Raw genomic sequence first — 25201 nt, 5'->3', positions numbered from 1 at the left:
AAGGCTTGAGTGAATCACAATTATTGAAACTGCAGTGTGAAATTTTGTAATTACTTGTACTGCAAACACTCGAGAAATAAATAGCATACATTCCTGTACTGATTATTGGCTCCTTTTAAGAGCATTTATTCCTTCCTCATATTACTCTTAAATCATTGAAACTTTGTAAGGATCTTAAGTTTTACTAACGTTTATTTTATTTTAAATCTTTACTATCACTTCTTATTTTCTACTTCCGGCCAGAATTATAAGCGTTAAGGTTTTTATGCAAAGTTTGTCTGGCGAACTCCAAGTATTTAAGTTGTGGCTTTTTGCCAGGCGAGAGAGAGGAAGCAGTGAGTTCGAAGCAGACCGCTTACCTTAGAAGTTACGCAGTTGCTTGTTGCCTTCCAGGCCAGAGGTTTTAATCCTCTTGATAAATTTAAACGTATTGTAGTGTTCACAGTTCTCTGTACTACATACGCTTCCTGTTAATATAAGGCCAATCTTCCACGTTTATTATTCTAAAGTTAAATTAGAGTTTAGTTTTATTTTTATACTTTTACGTTAGACCCCAAGTAGCGGGTCAGTGTATTCCGAAGTACGGAAGTTATTGTATATAGAGAAAAATAAAGGGTTTTGTATACCCTTCGTCTGTATCCTGTCTACTTACCACAATTAGTGAACATAGCTTTAGTAAGCTCTCTGTTCCGAGTCAGGTCCTTGTATGTTCCCGAAGAAGGTAAGAAGGAACATTGACCCTGATAGTGGCGCCCAACGAAGAAGAATAACCATGGCCGAATTTCAAGAAGAACCTGTGCTGCCTGCAGAAACGGCTCAGAATCCAGAAATGCCAGCTGCCGCCCTGGAAGGATTTGGTAACATCGTCCAGACCATGCGCGCTTCGATGAAACCAGAAGCAACGTTTAATGGAAACTCACCGGTAACCAGTTTTTTTGGAAAAATTGGATGACCACTTCATGCTCTACCCCGTGCACGAGTTTCAAAAAGTTACCTTAGCTACCAGCGCTTTGAAGGGCCAAGCGCTTAACTGGTTCAAATGTATAGGCAGAAATCTCTTGGGTCAAGCAGGAAGTCCCACCTATACTTACGAAAATTTCAAGACTGCCCTACTAAAAGCCTTCCCTGTTGTAAGGGATCGTGCGAAATTAGAAACGGAACTTTTCAGTATATATCAACAAAGAATCGAAAACCTCTCGAGCTTTATTTTAAGAAAAATTCACGTTTTCAAGCTCTTGTATGGAAACCTTCCGGATCCTGAAATAATTCAAGTGATTTTGCCGAGGTTACTACCCCAAGTGCAAGACTTTATTGAATTGAGAAATCCGACTACACTGGAAAAGTTATTTGAGCTAGCAATCCAGTTTGAAAGTAGAAGAACGGCGGACGTCGAAAGAAGACGCTAATATCAACAGCGAAACCAATTTGGTACGCCAAGACTACAGCAAACTCAAGCACACGGCTACGGAGAAAAAGCGAATCAGTGGGCAAGGAAACCCGAGCATTCAAAAACAGCCGGCGAACGTCGACAGTTCAATAGCAACCCAGGAAAAAAGTCTCAAGGCCAGTGGAAAAAGAAGGAAAGCACGGAAAGGAAAAATAATTTAAACTAAAACGGATTTCTGCTGACGGGAGGGTGCGGAAATCCTAAGGCCAAGAAAACCCCTCTTCCTACAAGTTAAATACAGTAATGGTGAAAAATCTGACTCTTCCGAAGATTGAAGTCTTGGTGAATAATATCCCAGCCACCGCACTCCTGGATACAGGCGCGCAGTTTTCCTGTGTGGCAGAAGATTTTTTTAGGAAGTATTTTCGCAAATACCGCATATATAATTCGGATAATACGACAGTGTTAGCGGCGCAAGGAGAAAAATGTAAGTACGTAGGTAAAGTACCGTTGTATATCCGTATCAAGGACGAACAAGTAAAGGTGATGTTTTTTATAGTAAAGAATCTGCAAGCACATATAATTTTAGGAATAGATTTTCTTTCAGAAGCACAAGCTACGCTGGATTTTAATGAAGCGTCCCTTAAGCTGACAATGAAACCAGTTCGTACATAAAACGCTGAACCGCCGATGTTAAAACTTGACCACCTCTCTAATGACGAGCAAGGAAGAATCCGACAAGTGGTAAGTGAATTTGCTTCGTTATTAAGTGATATTCCAGGATTTACTCAGGTTACTAACCATAGTATTGACACCGGAGATGCAATGCCAGTTCGTCAAAAACAATACGGGTATGATAAGAATAAGGAAAAAATTATAGAATGGCATATTACCGATATGCTACGTAAAAAGATCATAACGCCCATCTCAAGTAGTTATGCCAGCCCAGTGGTTTTATGTAAGAAAAATAATGACTATCCTTTGACGCATCCAAAAAGATGGAGATTCGCTATTGATTACCGTAAATTAAACTCCATAACTAAATATCCGGTATATCCGTTACCGATCATAGAAGAAATTTTAAGGAACATAAAATCAACCAAATTTATGACGACTTTAGACTTAACGACTGGTTATTTTCAAATAGGGGTTAGGCCTGAGGACGTGCCTAAGACTGCTTTTATAACCAAGTCTGGCACTTATGCATTTTTGCGTATGCCGTTTGGCCTTTCAGGGGCCCCGGCAACATTTCAGCGATGCATGGACATTGTGTTAAGACCTGTTCTTGGAAAGTCCACATTTATCTATTTAGACGATATCATTATTACTAGTGATAATCTCCACCAACATGTACAGGATTTAAGACAGGTGTTTTCTTTATTAAATGAGGCCGGTCTAAAAGTTAATGTCGAAAAGTGAAAATTTGCAGCCCCTGAATTAAAATATTTAGGTTACAAAATATCTCAAAAAGGGATCGAGACAGATGAATCAAAAATAATCGCTGTACAAAAGTATCCGACTCCAAACACGGCAAAGAAGCTCTCTTCTTTTCTAGGACTTTGTTCATATTATAGGTCCTTTATAAAAAATTTCGCAGCTATTGCTGAACCATTGTTAAAATTAAAAAGGAAAAAGGCAAGATTCTCGTGGACGGCCGAAGCCAATAGTGCTTTCGAAAAATTAAAACAAGCATTAACGCAAGCCCCTGTGTTGAAATTTCCTGAAAAGGATGAGAATTTAGAAATTTCAGCGGATGCTTCGGATTATGCGGTAGGAGCGGTACTTTCGCAAAATCAGCATCCCGTGGCATTTTTTAGCCGAACTTTAAATCAAACAGAAAGAAACTATTCCGCGACCGAGAGAGAGGCACTTGCAGTTCTGTTAGCAGTGCAAAAGTTCCGAGTCTATTTTGGAAAGGCGCCGATAACAGTGTACTCTGATCATGCGGCGGTAACTAGATTGTACTCAGGGAAAAATTTATCCCCAAGGTTAATAAGATGGGCACTCAAGCTGCAAGAATATAATCTGGTAATCAAGCATACCCCCGGAAAGGAAAATATCGTAGCAGATGCCCCATCAAGAATTAAAATAGACGAACAAGTTAATACCATAAAGGTGGCAATGCTTACAGCATGTACAATAAATTCCCGAGAAACTGTAATAACCGAACTGGGTAAGGATCCTGAGTTTGGAAGCATTTATGAGTATTTGAAGGATCCTGAAAATTTTAGCCACCAAGATATTGTGGCGATAAGAAATAGGGCGGCCCATTACGAACTAATAGATGGTCTATTATTTTATACAAAAACTACGAATTCCAACAACGAATTTCGACCTGTTATCCCAGCTAGTCTTAGATTAAATATCCTGCAGGAGCTCCATGACAGCCCTTTAGCTTCTCATGCTGGTATTCGAAAAACTATCCAACGCTTACGCGAGGCAGTCTACTTTCCCGAACTGCAAAAGTTAACAAGGGCGTATGTCCAGTCCTGCCCAACATGTCAAGCCATTAATTATATTAATTTCCGCCCGGCCGGGTTTCTAAATATAGTATTAAATCCGAATTTCCAAATGAAATAATTGGCATCGATTTATTGGGCCCTTTCCCAAAAAGTCAGTTAAGTAAAAGTCGCTATCTCCTTGTTATGGTTGATCATTTTAGTAAATGGACCGAAATTGTTCCCTTAAAACGAGCCTCCGCGAAATTAGTTACGGATTCTATTTTAAATAAGTACGAGTATATTTTAAAATACGGGGCGCCCCTAAAAGTTATATCGGATAATGGTCCTCAATTTGTAAGTAATATATTTGAAGACATGTGCCAAAAACTGGGCATACGTCATTTAAAAATGGTCCCGTATCGGCCGCAATCAAATATAGCGGAACGGGTCAATAGAAATATAGTGAAAATTATCCTTAGTTATGTTAAAAATTTTCATAAAAGCTGGGATAACTATGTCAATGAATTTGCTTTCGCCCTTAGGACCGCAAAACATGATACAACGGGCAAAACTCCTGCTGACTTATTTCTAGGCAGAAAGATTATAACACCGTTAGATAAATTATTTTATGTGCAACAAAGAGCCCCAGAATTTAAAATGGGTGATATAGAAAAACTAATTAAGGAAGCAAAGAAGAATACGGAAGTAGCACAAAGAAAACAGAAGCTCTATTATGATTTGAAACGACGGGGAGTAACTTATAAAGTAGGGGATGAAGTTTTAAAAATTAAGCATTCACTTTCTTCAGCACCAGAAGATAAAACTGTCAAATTTTTTCCACGATTTGAAGGACCATATGTTATAGAAAAAATAACTCACGCTGTAGTAGTGTTAAAAGCCAGAAATGGTGAAACCTGTTCCGCAAACATTGATCAAATCAAGCCCTACTTCGATCGTAATAAAATGCAAATATTTTCAGATCTTTGGCAGGATCCGGCATGGCAGACACCGCAGGCACAAGCTCCAGAGGTGGAAAAACGACAAGTACAAGGGCAAGCCATTAAGAGGCAGGAACAAGTGAAAAGAAAATTTCCTCGCGGAAAAATTGAAGGGAGCAAGAAAAAGAAGCCGTTCCACCGTCCAGAAAAGAGAGTTCACGAACACCCCCAAAATGAAGAAGGGAGAAGGACGACGTGTGTGAAGAGAACCAGGAGAAATGACGGCAACTATAACCCGGCTCTAAAACGGAAGATCTACTCATCCGACAGGACTCTCAGCAGCAAATGTCGCCGAACTGCGGAAGGGCCATCAGCGGCGGAGGAAAAGTTACAAGGAAAATTTGAACGGCCAGCAACGAGGTCCAAGCAGAAACACGACAGAAGTTTCCCGGTTCCGCCAAGACCAGCTGCCATCAAACGGCCAAGACCACAAGCAGAGGAGAAAAAGAAGGTATTCAAGGGTGACCGAACTGGTGAAAAAAGGAAGCTTCCAGAGGAAGGCACTGAAGGGCGAGCCCGTACAAGAAGGAGGATAAATCAAACTACTATCTGCAATACCTTTAAAGACTGGGCCCAGAAAAGGATGTCCGAATATCACAAAGATAAGTAAAATTTTATGTTACTTTGCAAACTTAAGTTAATCTTTCATTCTTTCTGCAAGTGGCAGATTTCAAGAAGTTTTACCTCATGCGAGGTCTACCTTTATCGCCAAAATGGCGAGAAATGAGTTGTACCGATTTTGGTATTATGTTTTTCAATTACTCGCGCGTAAAACTAAAGTTGATGTATAATAGCGTTGTGTAAAGACTTAAATATTGTAAAAAGTTATTGTATAAATTTTATTTAAAACATTCTAGCAAGAAAGAAGTTTTAGTCTGAAAGACTTTTTGAAATGTATTATTTCAATGTAGAAAGAATTGGCACTTGCTTTGAAAAGAATAGAAGTTAACAATGTACTACTAATGTATGTTTTCAAATGTGTAAAATTAACGGCATGTTGATATGTTCTTATATACAATGTGAACTGTTATTTTAAATGTTAAGAAATACCGTGATATGGTAAAAGTGAATGTTAAAATTTTTTTTTATTCGTGTGACTGTAAAAAGACTAAAGCATGGCGAATATGTGTTAAAAGTTGAATGATGTAGTTAGGCTCTCTGACGCTACACTTTAGAGTTAGCCACTTTTAGAATAGTACCTCAGGGTTTAGAGTTGAAATTAGGGTGTGTTAAGAGGTCTTGTTATGTTGAATTTTAACACGTTAGTGTTTTGATTGTAGGAGGAAGTGTGGAACACGTAGACAGAAACACATTCGTGTTTGGTGTTCTTTTACAACACATGTCAGAGAGCACGGGGAGAGATAATTAAAATAGTCATGAATGAAATAAGAATGTTAAGTGAAATATAATTATACATGTTGCTTGCCATTTCATTGTGTAACATTTCATTAAACTAGTTTTCCTTCCAGATCTCTGGAAGGAACCAGATTTGAATAAGAGCTCCTGTTTAGATGCAGTACAGATGAAAAAAAAAATTGTGTATCCTGGGAGCTGCTTGTGTAAAAACAAATTTCTTTCTTTTAAATTTCTAGTTTCTAGCGAAAAAATATTTGTAAAAGATTGGCCTCGCGTTAGATTCTAGAGCTAAAAGTTTTCAACAAGGTCGTTTTAGACCTCAGTTTCAAACTAATTAAGTCTGGCGGGAAGTATGTAAGGATCTTAAGTTTTACTAACGTTTATTTTATTTTAAATCTTTACTATCACTTCTTATTTTCTACTTCCGGCCAGAATTATAAGCGTTAAGGTTTTTATGCAAAGTTTCTCTGGCGAACGCCAAGTGTTTAAGTTGTGGCTTTTTGCCAAGCGAGAGAGAGGAAGCAGTGAGTTCGAAGCAGACCGCTTACCTTAGAAGTTACGCAGTTGCTTGTTGCCTTCCAGGCCAGAGGTTTTAATCCTCTTGATAAATTTAAACGTATTGTAGTGTTCACAGTTCTCTGTACTACATACGCTTCCTGTTAATATAAGGCCAATCTTCCACGTTTATTATTCTAAAGTTAAATTAGAGTTTAGTTTTATTTTTATACTTTTACGTTAGACCCCAAGTAGCGGGTCAGTGTATTCCGAAGTACGGAAGTTATTGTATATAGAGAAAAATAAAGGGTTTTGTATACCCTTCGTCTGTATCCTGTCTACTTACCACAATTAGTGAACATAGCTTTAGTAAGCTCTCTGTTCCGAGTCAGGTCCTTGTATGTTCCCGAAGAAGGTAAGAAGGAACATTGACCCTGATAACTTCACTGCTAATTTGTCTGAGATGAAAATATAATTAAATTTAATTATCTATAATTTATACTGTTTTCTTAAATTTGAGACATATATAATATATATATAATAATATTTAAACAAATTTAAATTCTAAACAAATACGTATAAAAGTAAAAAAGTAGAAAAGCAAATTTAAATTCTAAAAAATGGAAAAAAGCCAAAATAATTTAAAATAATTTAAAAATATGCAAACATGTAAAAGATTTAATTCTCGAACTAATCTACAATATCATTTAAATTCAGAAGCATAAGCAAATCAAGTGTAAAATCTATCCATGAAAATAAAATAAATCTACTAATTTAATAAATTAAAATTAAATTAAACAATTTTTTTAAAAAATGCATATGTGAATGATCGTAGAGTAGGCAGGAGACAGACTTATCAAGGGGAAGTTGCCTCCAAACCTAACTCTCCAATCATTCAATTCGTGTTTCGTCATTCATGCAGGCAAGGGTAAAAGTCAAAACCAAAAGTAATTCCAATAAAGTGGTACCCTTAGAAATTAACATTTAAGTATTAACATTTAAGAATTAAAGTTCAAAAAGGAAAATACTAATTAAGTCTTTTGAGAAACAAGCAAGTAAAGTCAAGAATTGAACTTTTTCTTAAAAAATTAAATTTTTTAAAAATTAATTTTTTATAAAATATTAAAAAAATCTAGAAACCAATGTATTTTAGAAATCCTTGTCTACAGAAACATTCACATATGCATTTTTTAAAAAAAATTGTTTAATTTAATTTTAATTTATTAAATTAGTAGATTTATTTTCATGGATAGATTTTACACTTGATTTGCTTATGCTTCTGAATTTAAATGATATTGTAGATTAGTTCGAGAATTAAATCTTTTACATGTTTGCATATTTTTAAATTATTTTTAATTATTTTGGCTTTTTTCCTTTTTTTAGAATTTAAATTTGCTTTTCTACTTTTTTCTTTTATACGTATTTGTTTAGAATTTAAATTTGTTTAAATTTAAATTTCATTCCTTGTAGCAATGGCGCAAAGAATATTTAATTAAATATGTATTTAAATTTAATTTTTTTAAATTAAACTCAATTTATTCTTTTGAAACAATATATATAATATATATACATATAATAATATGTATATAAAATATACATATATAAATAATTTTGATTTTGTAACAGAAATTGTTTACTCTTTTGTGAATTCTGTTATGTTATTATCGATTAATAACGGATTAATCAATTACAAAATTCTGCGGTGGCTCCACAACTTGTTCGACTATTATGAATTACGTTTCGTTCTTAGGTAAACTTTAATTGTTCCATTAATGTCCCCAGGCAAAATGAAAATCCACGTTAGGTAAGAATAAAGCTACCTTTCAGACCAGAACACTGTAAAAATGTCTTTTGTAAAGAGAACAACGGGTAAAAATTCCATCTCTTTCATTCACAGCTCAGAGAAAAATCGCTTTAAGAGCACTTTCCTATTGATTTAAGAACACTTTTTAAACTGTCCAAAAACGGTGTTTTCTAGCCTCAAGCAAATGTATCCTCATCACAGGGCTGCTTAAGAAGATTACTGTATTTCGAGATATGAATACCTTTGTTCCCAAGTGGTTAAGATCAGGTTTCAGCTTTTGGGTCTAATACCAATATTCGGCCAATAGTAGGCTATCTGAGACTAATGAACGCGTTGTGTCAGCTTAGAATAAAAAATAAATTGAGAAAGGCAGCAAGAACTGAACCACTACTTACAATGAAAAAGCACAAAACCTTTGAGTTTCCTAAATCTTGAAAAATGGACATGCTGTACTTGAGAACCAAACGGCTCATTTATGTAGGCCATAAAAAACAGTGTCCTGTAAATAGTAGTTCTTTCGTTTTGTTGCACTGAAGGGAATTTCTCCCACAGTCGTACTCGATGCTCTTGAGATCCTAAATCTGATGTATTTGCAAATTCTTAGGAAAAGCTACGCCTTCTCGATTACAAAACTGTAGATTACCTAATTTTTTACCGTTTATGTACTGTTTCTTCTTCTCTAAACGTTAATTGACTATATCGCCCTCCCGGCATACTTTGTCTTTGCACTACTTATTTTTTCCTCATGTTGGCTTATTATTCCTTATGTTGGCTTATTATTCCTCATGTTGGCTTATTATTATACACAGCAAAAGTCACTCGCATTTTCATCTTAATAGTACACAACGAAACAAATACACAACGAAAACAGATAATTCAGTTCCCAATAATAAAGCTTCAAATAAAGTGATGCAAACCTTCTTGAATTATTTCATCAAAGAATACATATGGCGTTGGTATATTATGGAGCGAATTTACTCGAAGGTTATCGCGAATTTTAGGACATTTTCTGAAATCCCGCGAATACGAAATTTTTCCGCGGTTATCAAATAAATTTGCAGCTTCACATATTTCTCCTACTATCTTCTGATTTTCATTACACGCTTTTGATATATATTAATATTTAAATATTTTTAATATATTTATTATTTGTTAAATTAGTGTATAATGTAATGTATTATTATTTTATCAGAATTCATGGGAGACAATTATCATAAAACCGAAACCAGAATCTCTAAACCTGAAACAGATTGCACCAAAATGGAAACTATAACTTTGGACCTTGAATCCCGTAACTTTTAATTCACTCTTAATTGCCAATAGAATTTTTTCACTTGTTATGGTATAGATTAAGTTACATTTACAAAAAAAAAAAAAAAAAAAAAAAAAAAGAAAAAAAAAAAGAAAAAGAAAAAAGAGAGAAAGTTGCCTGAACAATTTCTGATTTCACTGCTTCTTCTCGTAATACTTTAAACTAGTCTCAGACTTTTGAATCACATCAAAATCTCGAGACAATATCCATCCAATTATTCCAATTCTTCGAAAAGTCTCAGTCATCCCACCAGCGGTCGAGATATAAAGTCGCTGAACATTGCGGTCCGGGCTTCAAATCCCGGCAAAACAAGCTGACTGCATGGCCGTTTTCATGGCCTTTCCCTATGTATAACGTGTGCACGAACCAGTTTCCGTTAGAAAGTGTTCAACGAATGCAGATAGCCCTTAGGCAGATAGCCATCATTTAATTAAATGAATAAATAAAAACAGGTCTCAACCGATAACATCCTGGTAACAGAACGACGTACATAAAATTGTTTCGGTATTGTATTATCGCTAAATTATGGCATCTTTTTTTGATGCGCATGGGCCCACCAGCGGCCGAGCGGTAAAGTCGCTGAACACTGGTAGTTCGGTCCGAGGTTCGAATCCCGCGAACGGGCTGTCTGCATGGGCGTTTTCGTGGTTTTCCCCATGTGTAACGTGTATACGAGCCAGTTTCCCTTAGAAAGTCCTCCACGAAGGCATCCCTCCTCTTAGGCAGATAGCCCTCGAGGCTTTGCCATAATCACACACACACATTTGATGCGCATGAATTTTCGGTGGGAAGGGAGGTTGCACCTAATGAAGCGTCTACTAAATATGGTAAATGAAAATTTGGACCTGAGTTACAGCGTTAATACTTTGCCCTAATTTGATAAGTTCTATGAAGAAAACTATTAGTTCATGTAGCATAATGTTTATTAATTTCTTGCCGCTTACAATAAAATCTCGATCATCTGAACTGAGTAGGCCTAGAACGGATTCGGATAATATTGTTCGGATAATAAGAATGTCATATTTAAATATTAATAGTATTTCAAGTAACCTATTTCTTCTCAAACATTATCTCATTTATTTCAATAATATGGTAACTAAAGACATTTAACTATATTACTTCGAATATTGAATTAGATGTTTGAACAAAATGGGCAGAGAAATCTTTAACATCCATCGTAAATATCAATAAATTAAATGTTTCCGCATTATACTTCGCAGTTAATTAATTTATTATATCATATTGCTTAAGCAATTGATAAATGTCTTTAATTTAGCACCAATAATTCGGAGCCAGAACTAAATTAAAAAGCTTTTTAACTTATAACACTTTCCCTGTTTTAAATGCCCTAATTAATAATAATACAATCAAAAAAATTTTTTTCCGTCTTCCTTTAAAGCCTGGAGAAGACTAAATAAAATAAATAAGCTTTGAATAATAAATATGGAAACAGGATATAATAGCCGAAAACAGGAAAGATAATTATGAGATTCCTAAACTAAATTATCTAGCTTTAAGAAAAGAGCGATTAGTAGATTTTCTGTGAATTTCTGTCATTACATCCATGTCTAATACCCAAACTGTTCTTGGAATCTTTACAAATATCTCTATAAATAATAATCTTCTGATAATTGAATAGTCGGATAATCACGGATCTAATGTATTTATAGTACTACTTAGTACATGCTTAGTACGTTAATTTATAGTACTACTTAGTACGTTTTTTGAAAATGCTCTAAGAGTAATCAAGAAATTTTTCTGAATTGTTCGCGTCAATTCTGGGCCGTGATATTTTATGACTTTCTCTGAGAGCGTTCACAGAATTTCTCCTTTTTTCCTCCCGATAAAATTAATGCTCTTCTTATAAAGTTATAAGTAGTTTATCGGTTCGTTACTTTTTATTCAATCGCGTGTTCCATTGTAGGAAAGTAATAATAATCTGTCCTTTTCCTATATTTTCAGACCAGCATAAGTAAATAAGTTTATTTTCACAGAGAAGAATAATAGAAATTAACCTCCAAGAAATTCTTTTTAATCGATTACCCCAACGCATAAGACCGCTATCTTCCTAAAGGAATGCCTTCTTATGGAATTGTTCAAAAGCTCAGAGAATAAATGCAGAACAAAAATTTAGTACACAATATAATGCAAAAAATAAATAAATAAATAAAGGTATGGCACAGGTTAATACGCAAATAGCAAATCAAAAAGTATATTAGAATATTTTAGTTACTTTTTAAGGAATTAAGGCATTTCTCTCCTGCGTGTCTTTGTGCTGTATGGTTAGCACAACTAGGAAAATTGGAAGATCTAATGGTTCTCTTTTAGGCTCTTTTAGGCTTAGATTTTTGCGCTTCTCCGAAGCTACTCAATAGTTTTTTCAGCTTTATGCTTTTTTTCTCTACTCTTATCGGACAGAACGTGTGTTTAATTGACTGTGACAAAGCACATGAAAGTTAAGAAGTGTGGTGCCTTAGTGAGGGACTTCCTAAGGAAAAATGGCTCGTATTCACATTACACGTAAACAAAGCCAATTATCAGTTCGTAGTGTCTCATTTGTTTCGGTAACATAGACTAAGTCAAGACTCTTAAGTAGACCTAAGCGACTTATCACTATGTCTAAGTAACTAAACAGAAACGTACTAAAGGTGCAAAAGACCCTTTTATTAAGGACTCGAATAAGCTGAATAGAAGGCATTCCTGGTGCTTACAAACCAGCCAGAATTTATGACGTAAACTCAGAAGTAGAGTGTCTAATTAAAACTAAATCTAAATTTTACCAGCCAAAGGCTAAGCAGAAATATTTAAACGCGCAAAGTTGGCCCTTAGCTTACACTGGCGTGACAGTACAATTTCCAACAATAAAGCAATCCAACAATAATCAAACGTCGTAGACAGAGATCCTATCCTAGAATTTCAACTAGTAACGCGGCCTTCAATAGGTGGAAAGCGCTCTGACTAAAATAACCTGAAATCCTGGCTTAAATACACGTGAGATAAATTTGCATTCTGGTAGAAAAACGGAAAGGCAGAAGTGACAATAAAGATTCGTAACATTAAACAACTGGTTAATTAACATAAATACCTTACAAATTATCAAAATAGTTTATAAATAAATTAAAGAGTAATTAATTATTCTCATGTAAAACAAAATCTTCCTAATTTTCACATGTTAGTAATCTTTCAATTCATCTTCATTCTAATGTTTCCTCAATTATTTAAATTACTACGCTGTTTTTTCCGGGAAACAGTAAGTGCAATACTTTCCTTTAATAACTCCCACTGAAGTTATAAATAGCAGATATCGAAACTCTTAGTGCTGTATCCAGTACTAAGCCTGTGTATGTTCGCCCCATAGTTGCCTTTGGATGATCTGTAACTCCCATCCTGAATTAATGCTTGGGCTATCGCTGATACATCTGTCAACGGTATACCCTCCGTAGACCTTTCAAACAACTGCTTTGTGAACAAACACTACAGATGATCAATCTAGCTAGTGTTTACGATATGTATTCGACCAAATTTGTTAAGATTTGTTTCATTCATTGTAGTAGGCTTTTAAAAAGTCCAGATTTTCTTTTATTCTCAGTTTACGTTTGGTTTGAGTACAGTTCGTGTGCTATGACGTTGTTAGATTACGTTTGCAATTATCGATATTCTAATATTTTTGTCATTAAGTATATGCATACCTATCTACCTAACTATATGTCTGTTTATCTGTCTGTCCGTTCATCAGTCTGTCTCTCCCTTAATATTCTTATTATATATAGAGAGAGACATAAAGAAAGAAAATTAAAACCAAATCTGCAAAGACATGAAAGAAATTCAAAACATATATATATATATTGACATATATTATAAAACATGAAATACACACACACACACACACATACATACATACATATATATATATATACTGATAGTTCATAAATATTTAACTTCATAGTGTGTGAAAATTTATAACATTTGAACACACTATAAAGATGGACATTTATGAAAGACATTAAGTTGAAAGCATAAGTTTGAGAATCAAGTTTTTGTTAGGTGATGTTTATGTAAACGTTATTTAACGTTTATTTAAACTTTCAGTAAAATAAATAAAATTCAGCCAGAAAAACCCGTAGCTTAAAGGTATAAGTAAGAAATAATGCTTGTTTCGCATTTCCGGAAACAACGATAATTGATGCATATTCTATTGTTGCTATGGAGAAAAATACGCTTCACAAAATAAATGGTGATGAATAATCTTATTTGCCGATACGTGTTATCATTGGTATTGATCCTTAGCTAGTTCAAACTTAAAATGTTGTGTGTATATAAAAACATGTATATTTTATGCCACTTATCTGCACTCAGTTAATGAGTCTGAATTCATGCAATATTTGAAGGCAAATTAGTATGTTTACTGTGCTTAACTTTAGATAACTTAAGATACTTTCTAACAGTACTTAATTCCATACAGCTGATCATAAAATATCATAAACTGTATAACTTTACTGAGCAGATAACAAATCATAATATTATCATAACATTACTGATTTGATTTATTTGATTATGGCAAAGCACACAAGAGCAATGCTGCCTAAGGGGAGGGATGCTTTTGGGAGAAATTTCTAAGGGGAACTGGCTGGTATCCGCGTTATATATGGGGATAGCCACGAAAATGCCTAGTTCATCCGACGAAAAACAAAACCATATCGAACTAGCAGTGTTCAACGACTTCACCAGCGCTCGGCCGCTGGTGGGCGAACCATAACATTACTGAATTAAATCATATTAGTACTGAATTGATATATAACTTTTCATAGTTTATGATCATGAACGGATAGGATTAGATTATCGAATTATGACAAAATAAATTAGGGGTGTCTGCTTAAGGAGAAGGATGCCTTCGTGGAGGACTTTCTGAGGAAAACTGGTTGTATGCAACTTATATCTTAAGGAAAGCATAGAAAGGTTCCTACAGTCAGCGAGTTTGCCGGTATTCAGAGCCAGGTTGAAATGCTAGTGTTCAACGAACAATCTTGCTCATTCGGCCACTGGGGGGGAAGGGTAATTAAGGGTAATATTTATAATTTAGGTTTTTTATTATTCTACTTCCATAAGAGTGCAGTCTCTTTTGAGAGTTTCTAATAACATAGGAGTGCATTCTGAAGTTCTCTAACAGCAAACAAAGGACATTAAGCTAAAGAGATATTTTCGTTTTCTGACTTATTGATTTAATTACGTATTGGTATAAAAGATTAACGAGGGGCACACCGCTTTTAAGCATATTTCTTCAGATGCGTAAATAATACTGCTACTTTAATTATTCAGAATTATTTCTTCAGAATCGTAAATTAATTCTGCTACTTTAATCATTCAGAATACTCTTAGCTGCTGCAGAAAGAAGGAACATGCCTTTTCCGCTGGAATTCACTGAATCTCTTATTGAAATTAAATACAAACTGAACTTGAGTTCATGAGTTATTGAAATATTAAAGAAAATATAATATGAGAAATAATTTTCCAATTGCTTATTAATTATTACATAAGAAATTCCTAAATGTTATTTCAAAGGCTTAATTATCATATTGCATATATTTTATTTTTCTGTTTTTGCATTTCTTATTTTGCTTTAGCTGACCGAGATTGAAGTACCAGGTAAACGGCCTACCGTCCACATATCTATTCCATCCAACAGAGGAATTTTAAGAGAAATACTTCGCTCTCTTGAACAGGTAAATTTCAAATTAATGTATTTACATTTGTTTTATGTGGAACTTTAGATATTTATTAAAAACTTACGACATTTGCTAAAAAATATATTTTAATTAAAATGGCAAGCATAATTATTAAAATGTTATTTAAAAATTATTTCGTGTTCTTCTTTGTACATGTATAGATGTAATCGTTTTCAGCGAAGACCTCTATTTATGTATGTTTAAACATTAACCATATTATTATTGTTTTGAATGTCAGTCCATTTCCCTATTTAATGAATTTTTATTCAGTCATTTAACAAATTTTTCATTTTTAATGAATACTTTTCATTTTCTGAAAAATATTAAGAGAATGATACCGCCTTAACGAATATTTTATCCTAATTGAGCTGTAAAATATTTACACATTTTCTATTTTTTTAAACATTTTTTTCGTTGAAAATAAACCAATTAATTAAAGATTTTTAAATAATTTTTTCATGAATTTTCGAATAATCCTTTCCATCGACTAGTGTCTTTCTTAAACAAAGTATGATTTTCCAAATTTGAACAATGTGTTTTCTCCCACCAAATCATACATGTGAACATCAGTCTTTGGATGCAAGAATAATTCAGTTATTTAAAATAAAGTACAGCAAACTAATTGACTACACGAATACTGAAGAATTTGGAAAGGAAATGTCTAACTAACATGTTTAAAACCAATATATTGGCTAAGGTTTCTTCTTAATTCATCGAATAAAATGATTTTAAAATCTATCGATAATAAATTTTAAAGCATTAAATTTCAGATGCCATCAAATGCAATTTTCTCTTTATATGAGAAATCTATAAGGAAAATGCTGCTGGAGAGTGAAATGAAGTGTCAGAAATCTACAAGTTTTCTGAATATGTAATTATCAAAACTTATTTATTGCCTACGGGGGTGCAGTGTCATGGTAATGAAGCAAGCAGTGGGTGTACTGTTGCCAAAAAGAACAAAATGTAATAAAACACGTTCTCCGATGCTTAGAAAGAAATCTCTGTAGACATAACGAACCTAAGGTAGTAAAGCTTTCAAAAAAATAGAAAGATAAATTAATTTCGAGAAGGAAATCTTTGAAACAAATACAAGCTCTTATAATAAGATTTCCTACATAATCTTAAAAATATTTAGAATACATAATTTTTGATGATTTAGCTAATAACATAAATATATTTGTTTCAAATAGCTAGACACTTGCAATGTGATGCATTCGTCCGGAATGACAAATGTCATTTAGCCGTTTCATCACCAAGATTGTTCCCCTAGGTGCACCACAGGAAGAAAGGTGCGCCACAAGTTTTGGTGACGAAATCCCCCCCGGGGGAAGTATCCGAACGTTCTTCCATCTCTTTTCTGCTTGCCAATGTAGTGAGTGCCTCATGCCGCACAGAACCTGCACATTTAAACGAACATTCAAGACTTCTCCAGGAATCGAACCTGAACCCAAGGGTACAGCAGCCAAGAGCGTATATACCGATCAGAGTAGCGGACAAATAATCTAATACTTGCTTTCTCCGTTAAGGCGTATTGGCATTATTATAATATTTCCAGTTTAATTGCTTTTAGTGTCGTTTTCCTGTTCTTTTGAGCATTTCGTTTAACTGAAAGAAAATATTAATAATGTTATATTTTTACGCAGTGCTGGGACAATGTTAGTCAAGTATTTTCTCCACCGCACACATTTATGACTCTTTTCCTATTGGCTGCATGGATGACAGCATCATTCGGGTACGTATAAGTCTGCTCTACTTTATTCATTTTAAATTTATATTTACATGAAATAATCAATATTTAAAATAATACATGATCATTAATTATTTGTACAACTCATTTTTCATTTATCGTCTGGTAAAAATCATTTGAATTAAAATCAAACATACATGGGTTATTTTGAATGCTTCAATTTTTTTATACACTGAGAATGCCTGCAAAGGACCAGTTGTACACAAAATACGCAAATGCTTTTCTAGAGACTATTAAAGCTTTTCGAAGCAGGAAACATGAAAAAAATTCGGTGTTTGAAACATGTATCTTCAAACTGTTAGCCTAATGTTCTTAACTATATGACTATAATCAACTATATGAAGTAACTATTATTAAATATACGAGCATGCACGGGGAAAATTGATTATTCTTCTTTGCTTTAAGATAACAGAGAAGAAACCTGGTACCCAGTTGACCAAATCAAATGGTGCAGAGTTATCTTCCAGCACATTTTAAGCCGTTCAGGGATCATCTGGGTTGTAGGACCAGGTTCCGATAACCCACTTTATTTCATTATAAAAATAAACCGCATACATAATAAAAAATGAACAGTAGACATTAACGAACAGCAGACACTCCATCACGTTAACAGAAATTTAGAATGAATCGAAAACTTTGATCATTATTTCTAACGCTGAAAAGTGAAAAATTCATGCAAAGTGGAAAATTTCATCTGCTTTAGTGTTACTTTCTAATAAATTATCTAAACGTTCCTCAAACAAGGTTGGCAAGCAAGTTATCTATCTGTCTATGAAATTACAATAGAGTCCTGAGAAGGTTTTAAACAACCTTTTTCTTAAAAGCTCGAGCTTAACAATTACACGACTTGTGCGTAGAAATTAAAACTCCACTTACAGGTTTTAGATAACAGAAAGTTGATTTCAAAATTAAAGTGATTCATAGCAGGAGACTACAGCACAAATTATATAACCAAGTGCTGTCTCAAATTCCACGCGGTTACCTAATGCAGCAAAGGTGGACGAAAGAAAAGTACTGCTGCTAGTGTAGCTGCAAAAGCTCTATAACCAAATCTTTCAAGAACTCTGCCTTAAATACCTTCAACTCATTTGCATACTGGTGGCAGTTAATGAAAAGAAAAGTGATTTTATAGTTCCAAATCATAAAAAATAGGTTACTTAGCATACACTCTACATTATCGCATTATTTGTTACAACGGCTAACTTTCTGTAATTATTTCTTATGTATCCTATATTCAGGTGACAGTGATAACAGACAAACGTACATTATGAAAAGCTTTGTTTCATAATTTCAAGATTCGTTTCGTAATCTCATTTTTTATGTAAAATTTACCCAGTTTGTCAGTAAAATCTTTTACAATATTACTATTTGTAATTTCTTGTAAATTTATAACACTTAATAATGCCTGTCAACTTTCCTATCTAGGTTTTATGGAATAACAATCTCTCTTCATGAGTACACAAGAAAACTGGAGGAAGTCGACTTTAAATCCAAAACAGTGAAGCAGGCCAATTCTGTAGTTCAAGATGAGAATATTAATACAACTATTGAAAATACCCATATTACGAATTATTCTTTTGTGAATGTTAGGTTTTACCAAATGCTTATTAGCCACTGCACTTTCCAAGACTGTTCTTTCACAAACTGCACTTTCAGTAACATCCGATCAAGCAAGACATATTTTAAAAACTGCGATTTTTATCAAACTGAGTTTCTTGACACAGATCTCTACAGATACAAGTTTCAAACCTGTTCATTTAAATCAGCATACTTTTTCAACACTAAAGGTAAAACATTTTCATTGATGTTTATTTTATTACACATTACAGGAGCTGTTCCTTAGATTTAAATAATTCTGCAGCTTTTATGTCTACGCATTAAATAATATTAAGTTTATTTTATTTATTATTATTTATGATGAATCTCCACAGCCAGGATTTGGCGGTCGAGTCCCCTAAAAGCCCAGTCGCCCTTTAAAAGGGGGTGTATATTAGGTATTTCTCTCACCTTCTTCGCATGGTGGTCTGCACGCTGAGCGCGTATTTCCAGAGGTCCGCAGTTCGATTCCCGGCGAAGGCGTTGCAAATTTTTCTTTTCTCCTGCTTCCAAACATATACCTAATGTCTCTACAGTACATTAAACTATGCAGCAATACAACAGTTTGTTTTCTATATATATAAAACTGCAAAATATTTCCTTATAGTTTTTTTCTGCGACATGTACCACATTTCAGTAAATATTGAATCCAGTAAATTTTCAGGTGCTTGTCAACATTACAGACGTTATTGTTCTAAGGAATTCCGTAAATCGTTGCTAAATTTCAACAGTATTACATAATTTTGTTACGTAAACATGGTCATTTACGAATTTCTACAAAAACATACAGGAGTATTATCTAGGCTGAATTCCTACCCAGCTTATTCCCAATACACATAATCTTTATTCTGCAATACACATAATCTGACGCATAAAACAATTAGATAAGTTCTTTAAATCATTTAATATTCATCATTGAAATGTGCTCAATAATTACGGCTATCTTATACTAAAACAATTGGATAAGTTCTTTAAATCATTTACTATTCATCACTGAAATGTGCTCAATAATTATGGCTATCTTGTACTTCATTTTGTTAAAAAAAAGGACTCTAAAATGATTTACAGGTTTTAACATTTTGATTTTCATATTTCAGGATAATTTTGAATGAGATAATAATGCTTGTTTGTGTGAGCATAACATTAAGTAGTGGATTTTAGTCTTTTACTTAAGCGAGAATCATTAGCGTAAGAAATTCGATCATTTGACCTACACTTTTGCTTATTTTGACTACACTTTGAGCAGTTTTAAAATGTTTTAAAATGATTGCTGAAAACTTGTACAGTCTATTAAGTTTTTCGAAGCAGGAAACATAAAACATGAACTGAATCCTCAGTAAGATTGCCTGGATCGTCCTTTGCAATTTTTATGCTTTAACCACTTACACCGTGACAGCACTTACGGAAGATTGCGATAATCCTTACCTCTTAAAAGGCGACGGGGAAGAGTTACGAGTCTTCATTAACAAGACGCAGTGATGTGTGCAAGATCTGATTAAGACAATCTGAGGTCCTAAAGATAGGGCTTTTCGGGTCCTCAAAAGTCATGCTCCTTGCTTCCTTGATTTTACAAAAGGAAATAGGGACATGAAGAAAGATGTGATGATATAGGGTCCTCTAAGACCTTGGAAACCCTCAAAGAATTAAATTTTTGTCAGCATTATAATAATCAAAACATACGAAAAATTTGCTCAGCATAAAATTCGGCATCACATAAAACATTAACCTTGTTTTTGTCATAGGGTTTATTCAAGATTCTATCGATTTAGAGGGCAAACAGGTAAAGTCCCCCTCTTCATCAGGAAAAACAAAATCGTCCAAACATTCCAAGCAGATTTTTTTTTACTTCTGATGAAGAGGGATTTGTACGTGTTTGCTTTCGAAATCGATAGACTACTGACTAAAATCTACTCCAAAAACAGGGAAGTTCCTTTGCCTAATTTTTATGTTCTACTTTGACGTGTTTCTCTTTTCTCTTAAATTTGCTCAGTTTTCAGTGACATCAGATAGTTGAGAGCATTTCAGTAATCACAAATATGAAACATTTGCTAATTCAGAAGTCCAAAAACAAAAATCAGCGTTATTTTTCAAATTTTCACAGGACTAGTTTCGATGGTGGTCCAGTAAAACCATCGAAACTATTCCTGTAAAAATTTGAAAAATAACGCTGATTTTTGTTGTTTGACTTCTGAATTAGTATTTGTTCGGCGTGTTATTGTGTCTTAATTACGAAACATTTGCTCAGAAAAGATTGTTTCCTTCGAACCCTTTAAATACTTTTTATAACTTACTTACTCTAGTTTGAATTAAGTAGAATTCATCTAAACTCTTTTTCATTCTGAAAAATTATAATAAAAATTGTAAGACTGCTATTGATCTGGAAGCTAAGTTTTGTCCTGCAGACCCTAATTAAACAGATTAGCGAGTTATCACTAAGTCTTAAATATTCACAAATACAGAAGAAAGCCTTGTGTTTTAGTCTAATAAGAATAGAAGGGCATAACTTATGCTACAAACAAAAACCACTAGTCGTGGCTAAATTAAATTAAGCGATAACACACAATTCAATTTAACGCTATAACGTATAACTACACATTTAATAAGGTAAGCCATAAGCTGGCTCAATTATTCTACCGGAGGATAAGTTTAAAGTATCGGCTATCAAGACCATGCCAAACCCAAAACATCACTTTTAGATAGAATTGGCAAAACTAACAGTAGATGCGAGTGCTAGAAGCTCACTCTCACTCAGATTCAAAACCCTCAGCTTAAATACTCACAAAACATTTTTGCACTCTGGTCAGGAATATTGAAGGAAGAAATTATAGTAGAGATCAAACTCATAATAACTGGTTAATTAACATAAAATAAGTTACAAAGTCCTTAAAATTTTATGTACTTTAAATCTACATTTTCATTAATTCACATTTTTTTATCACACTAATGGAAAAGGAAAAGAAATGAATGTAACTTACCATTGTAACAGACATTTTACTGAGATGCAAATAAATATCATAAACTTCAAAAATCAGGCAACTCGCGACTTCAGAATAGGTTTATTTCAACTGTGCATCGAGAGAAAAGTTTGATGTGGATTGTTCTACTTCAAGAACTTTTAAGGCAAGGAGAATTTTATATTAACGCAATAAATTGCGAAGAAATAGCTTTTAGCTTAATTACTAAAGCATAAGTTTATCAAAACTGTTGCATTAGAAGGAATTCAGCTTCAAGAATAATTCACTTGCCGAAAGAATAATTCATTTGCCGACAAAATAAGTTCTTTCAACTATTAAAGAAAGATTCTGAAGGTAAAATACTTACCTTTTTTATAAATATATAATTTATCCTTTACTAGTTGATAAAATCCGTCTTTCCTTCTCATTTATCTGCAGCTAACCAGAAGCGAGTTTATAAGATCACTGAATGCTGATATTTCGATCCGGATCCAAATACTGGAAAACAAGGTGGCTGCACAGAATTTATATGGTTTTCTCGAACCCTCTAACCTTAATATAGTCAGTTTCCCTGAAAAATACCTTCCATTAAGGCATCTTTCCTATTCGACTTATAGCCCTGATTTGCTTTGTGATTAATTACTAACTAATTTATTTAATTAACCGCAAATATATAAACATAAATATATGTGGTTTTAATACATATTTATGTTTATGAAGTACTTACGTTTATGTTTATATTAATATACGTTTATGTTTATATTAATATATGTGATGATACGGCAGTCGTGGCACATGAATGACGAGGCTTGGCATCAAAGTCCAGGCACTTCCTGTAGCAGAGTGTTAAGGCGGTATCTAAAGAAGACACAGGATTTCACTTTTTACTATTCCATATCTTTATTTCAATTTCAGAAGCAGATCAACATTCGTTACTAAATAAGATTACTTTAAATTTTACTGCGTCATAGAGGAAAGGAAGGTGGGAGCAGCAGCGTAGGTTTAAACAACATAGGGAGAGGGAAGCTTCTGACGCAAAATGGCGCGAGTTCTCTATTTATAGAAGCAGTTACGTAATAAACTCGAATGTTCTGGAAAGTACTGGTCTAGGGAGAAGATTCTGAATTGCAGAAAGTTAATTAAAGGTTGCTGGTTCGCGGAGAGCAAAGCCGTCCTATTTTTTTTAATTTTACATATATATATTTATGTATTCATAAAAATATATATGTTTTCAAATTAAAGAATATATCGCACTACGGAACTCATTGCCTCAAGGGCAGAAGCACATTTTCATCTTATTAATGTGAAAAGCACTTCAAGTTCTTTCCACGAGAGTTTTCAATCCCATTTACGCAATTATTTGCATAATAAGTAAATGGCAGGTTCTTCGCCTGTAGTTAACTACAATAACTGTTTTTATCGAATACGAAGGAAAGATGCCTGTATGAAGGACTTTCAAAAGGAATTCGCTCACATTCCCCTTGCATTTTGGGAAGACCATGAAGATAACCTTAAAACCAGCCCATTCTATTGGGATTCCAAGCATACATGCGCTCGACTGTTTAAGCCACTCCACCTTTCGTGAACCCATATACAACAGAGTTCAAAGCACAAGGAAACTTTATTTTGGTTTAATTAAAAATGTTCTGATTTTTTCATCAAGTAAAAGACTAAAATTAAAAAAAAAAGTAACAAACTTTAATTTTATGGCTCCGACCGTACATTTCTTGGTAGACAGGTAAAAATAGACACTTTTATTTGCAGTCATATTTCTGCAAACGCTAAAATTTAAGCAGCCTTTTACAATTGCCAGAGAACGAGAATAATATCTTAAAATTTTGAGATTAAATTTAGTTCTGTAACATCACAGATAAATTCTAAGTAACATTTTCTATATATTATAAACAGAGTGAATAATATTGTTGTAATATTTAAATTAATATTTGGATATTTTTTGAAGTTGCTATTTGATTTAGAAACGCATTATATACGGTTATGTTATTTTATAGACATACAAATATAATTTATTGAATACTAACTGAATAAAGGAAGAGAAATTCGTTGAGTTTTGGAATTTAAAATTACATAAAATTAGATTGATCTCGATTTCATAAAAATATTATACTGAAAGGAAAATATGGACGCATATTAAATCCCTTGAAATGTAAAGGGGCTTTCCTGTAGAGCGAAATTCCACCTAAGGCTGAATTCTTAAAGATAACTAATCTACATATTAACGGCAAAATCGGAATATTAATCATAATCTCAAAATTATGAGAATGGTATTGCAATAGTATGAAGAGCTCCTCTGTTGAAAATGCATTTGATGCGAAATGTGGATTGATAGGCTATTATTAACATATTTAAGGACTTATAGCCTGCCGTATTATTTTATCGTTACAACTTCTTCTAGATATACTTCACAGAAACGACTTTTAAAATATTTATTATAAGTAAAATCTAGTTCTACTGATAAACAATTTTGAAAAACATGCATTACCTTCGACTGTATGAATTTGTTTAGCTTTTAACAAATAAATCAAATGATATTAATGCAATCTCTGTCCCTTTGAACTATTTTCTTTTTCATGTTTAACGCGAAGATATTAATATTTATTTCTCTTGAAATGTTTAATATTATTCAATAAATTTTCTTTTGTTTTGCAGGTGGCTGTGATTTAGATTTTGACATAACTTTTCAGCTATCTGAGTTATTTTATCAGAATTTATTTCCTCAGCTTACTATCCTACCTGGTACCTTAATATCATCATTTGTTTTGGACAGAGCTGGTAGAGTGAAAACTCTAGGTCAGTCCGTTTATACTTAACTCCAACAACTGCTTTTGAATAATTGTAAAATAAGATGTCAAGTATCTATCAGTTCTCTAAATTAAGGAAAGTCAGTTGTAATAATGAAAAACTAGCTTCATTCCTCACATTTTGTTAACTGAAAAATTGCACCTTTACATTTATACAAATTCCTTTTATAACAGATAGCAGGGTTGAAGTCTTCGTCTATTTTTAACTTTTTTTTTTTAAATTTCAGGCTTTTCGTTGCTGCTTACTGGACTTAGTGCAGGGCTGATATGGTTTGCTGAAAGTAAAGCCGCGATTATAGCATATGAAGCTGTATTCAGTTTTCTGTCTATTTTTGGCTGGAATGCATTGGATGTGATATCAACTGAAGCTTACCCTGCAAATATCAGGTAATGTAATCAAGTTTAATATCGTACCCTCAGAAAAACCTTGGGTAAACTTTTACCTGTTAATGCGTCAGAACCATGTATTTTACAACAATTAGTGTCTAAACAGCCCTAAATGTTTCGCGGTATGAATTTAACCAATGCATTTGAGGCAAAATTTTATTTTTCTTTTGGTTTTTTTTTAA

General features: G+C 33.5%; 1 protein-coding gene across 1 annotated transcript in view; it reads left to right on the top strand.

Moving 5' to 3' along the window:
- LOC118191851 (synaptic vesicle glycoprotein 2B-like) overlaps nt 1–25201 on the top strand; it is a 132792-nt gene that overhangs the window by 102355 nt on the left and 5236 nt on the right. The window contains exons 8-12 of the mRNA XM_035362705.2: nt 15415–15513; nt 17160–17248; nt 18689–19050; nt 24481–24621; nt 24860–25019. Coding sequence (XP_035218596.1) covers nt 15415–15513; nt 17160–17248; nt 18689–19050; nt 24481–24621; nt 24860–25019 — 851 coding nt within the window. The remainder of the gene's footprint in view (nt 1–15414; nt 15514–17159; nt 17249–18688; nt 19051–24480; nt 24622–24859; nt 25020–25201) is intronic.

Source organism: Stegodyphus dumicola, chromosome X2 (genome assembly GCF_044657685.1).
Source record: "Stegodyphus dumicola isolate Sdum_Otavi_A_Nest chromosome X2, ASM4465768v1".
NCBI classification, from domain to species: domain Eukaryota; kingdom Metazoa; phylum Arthropoda; class Arachnida; order Araneae; family Eresidae; genus Stegodyphus; species Stegodyphus dumicola.
This window is presented reverse-complemented; position numbering and strand designations above follow the sequence as displayed.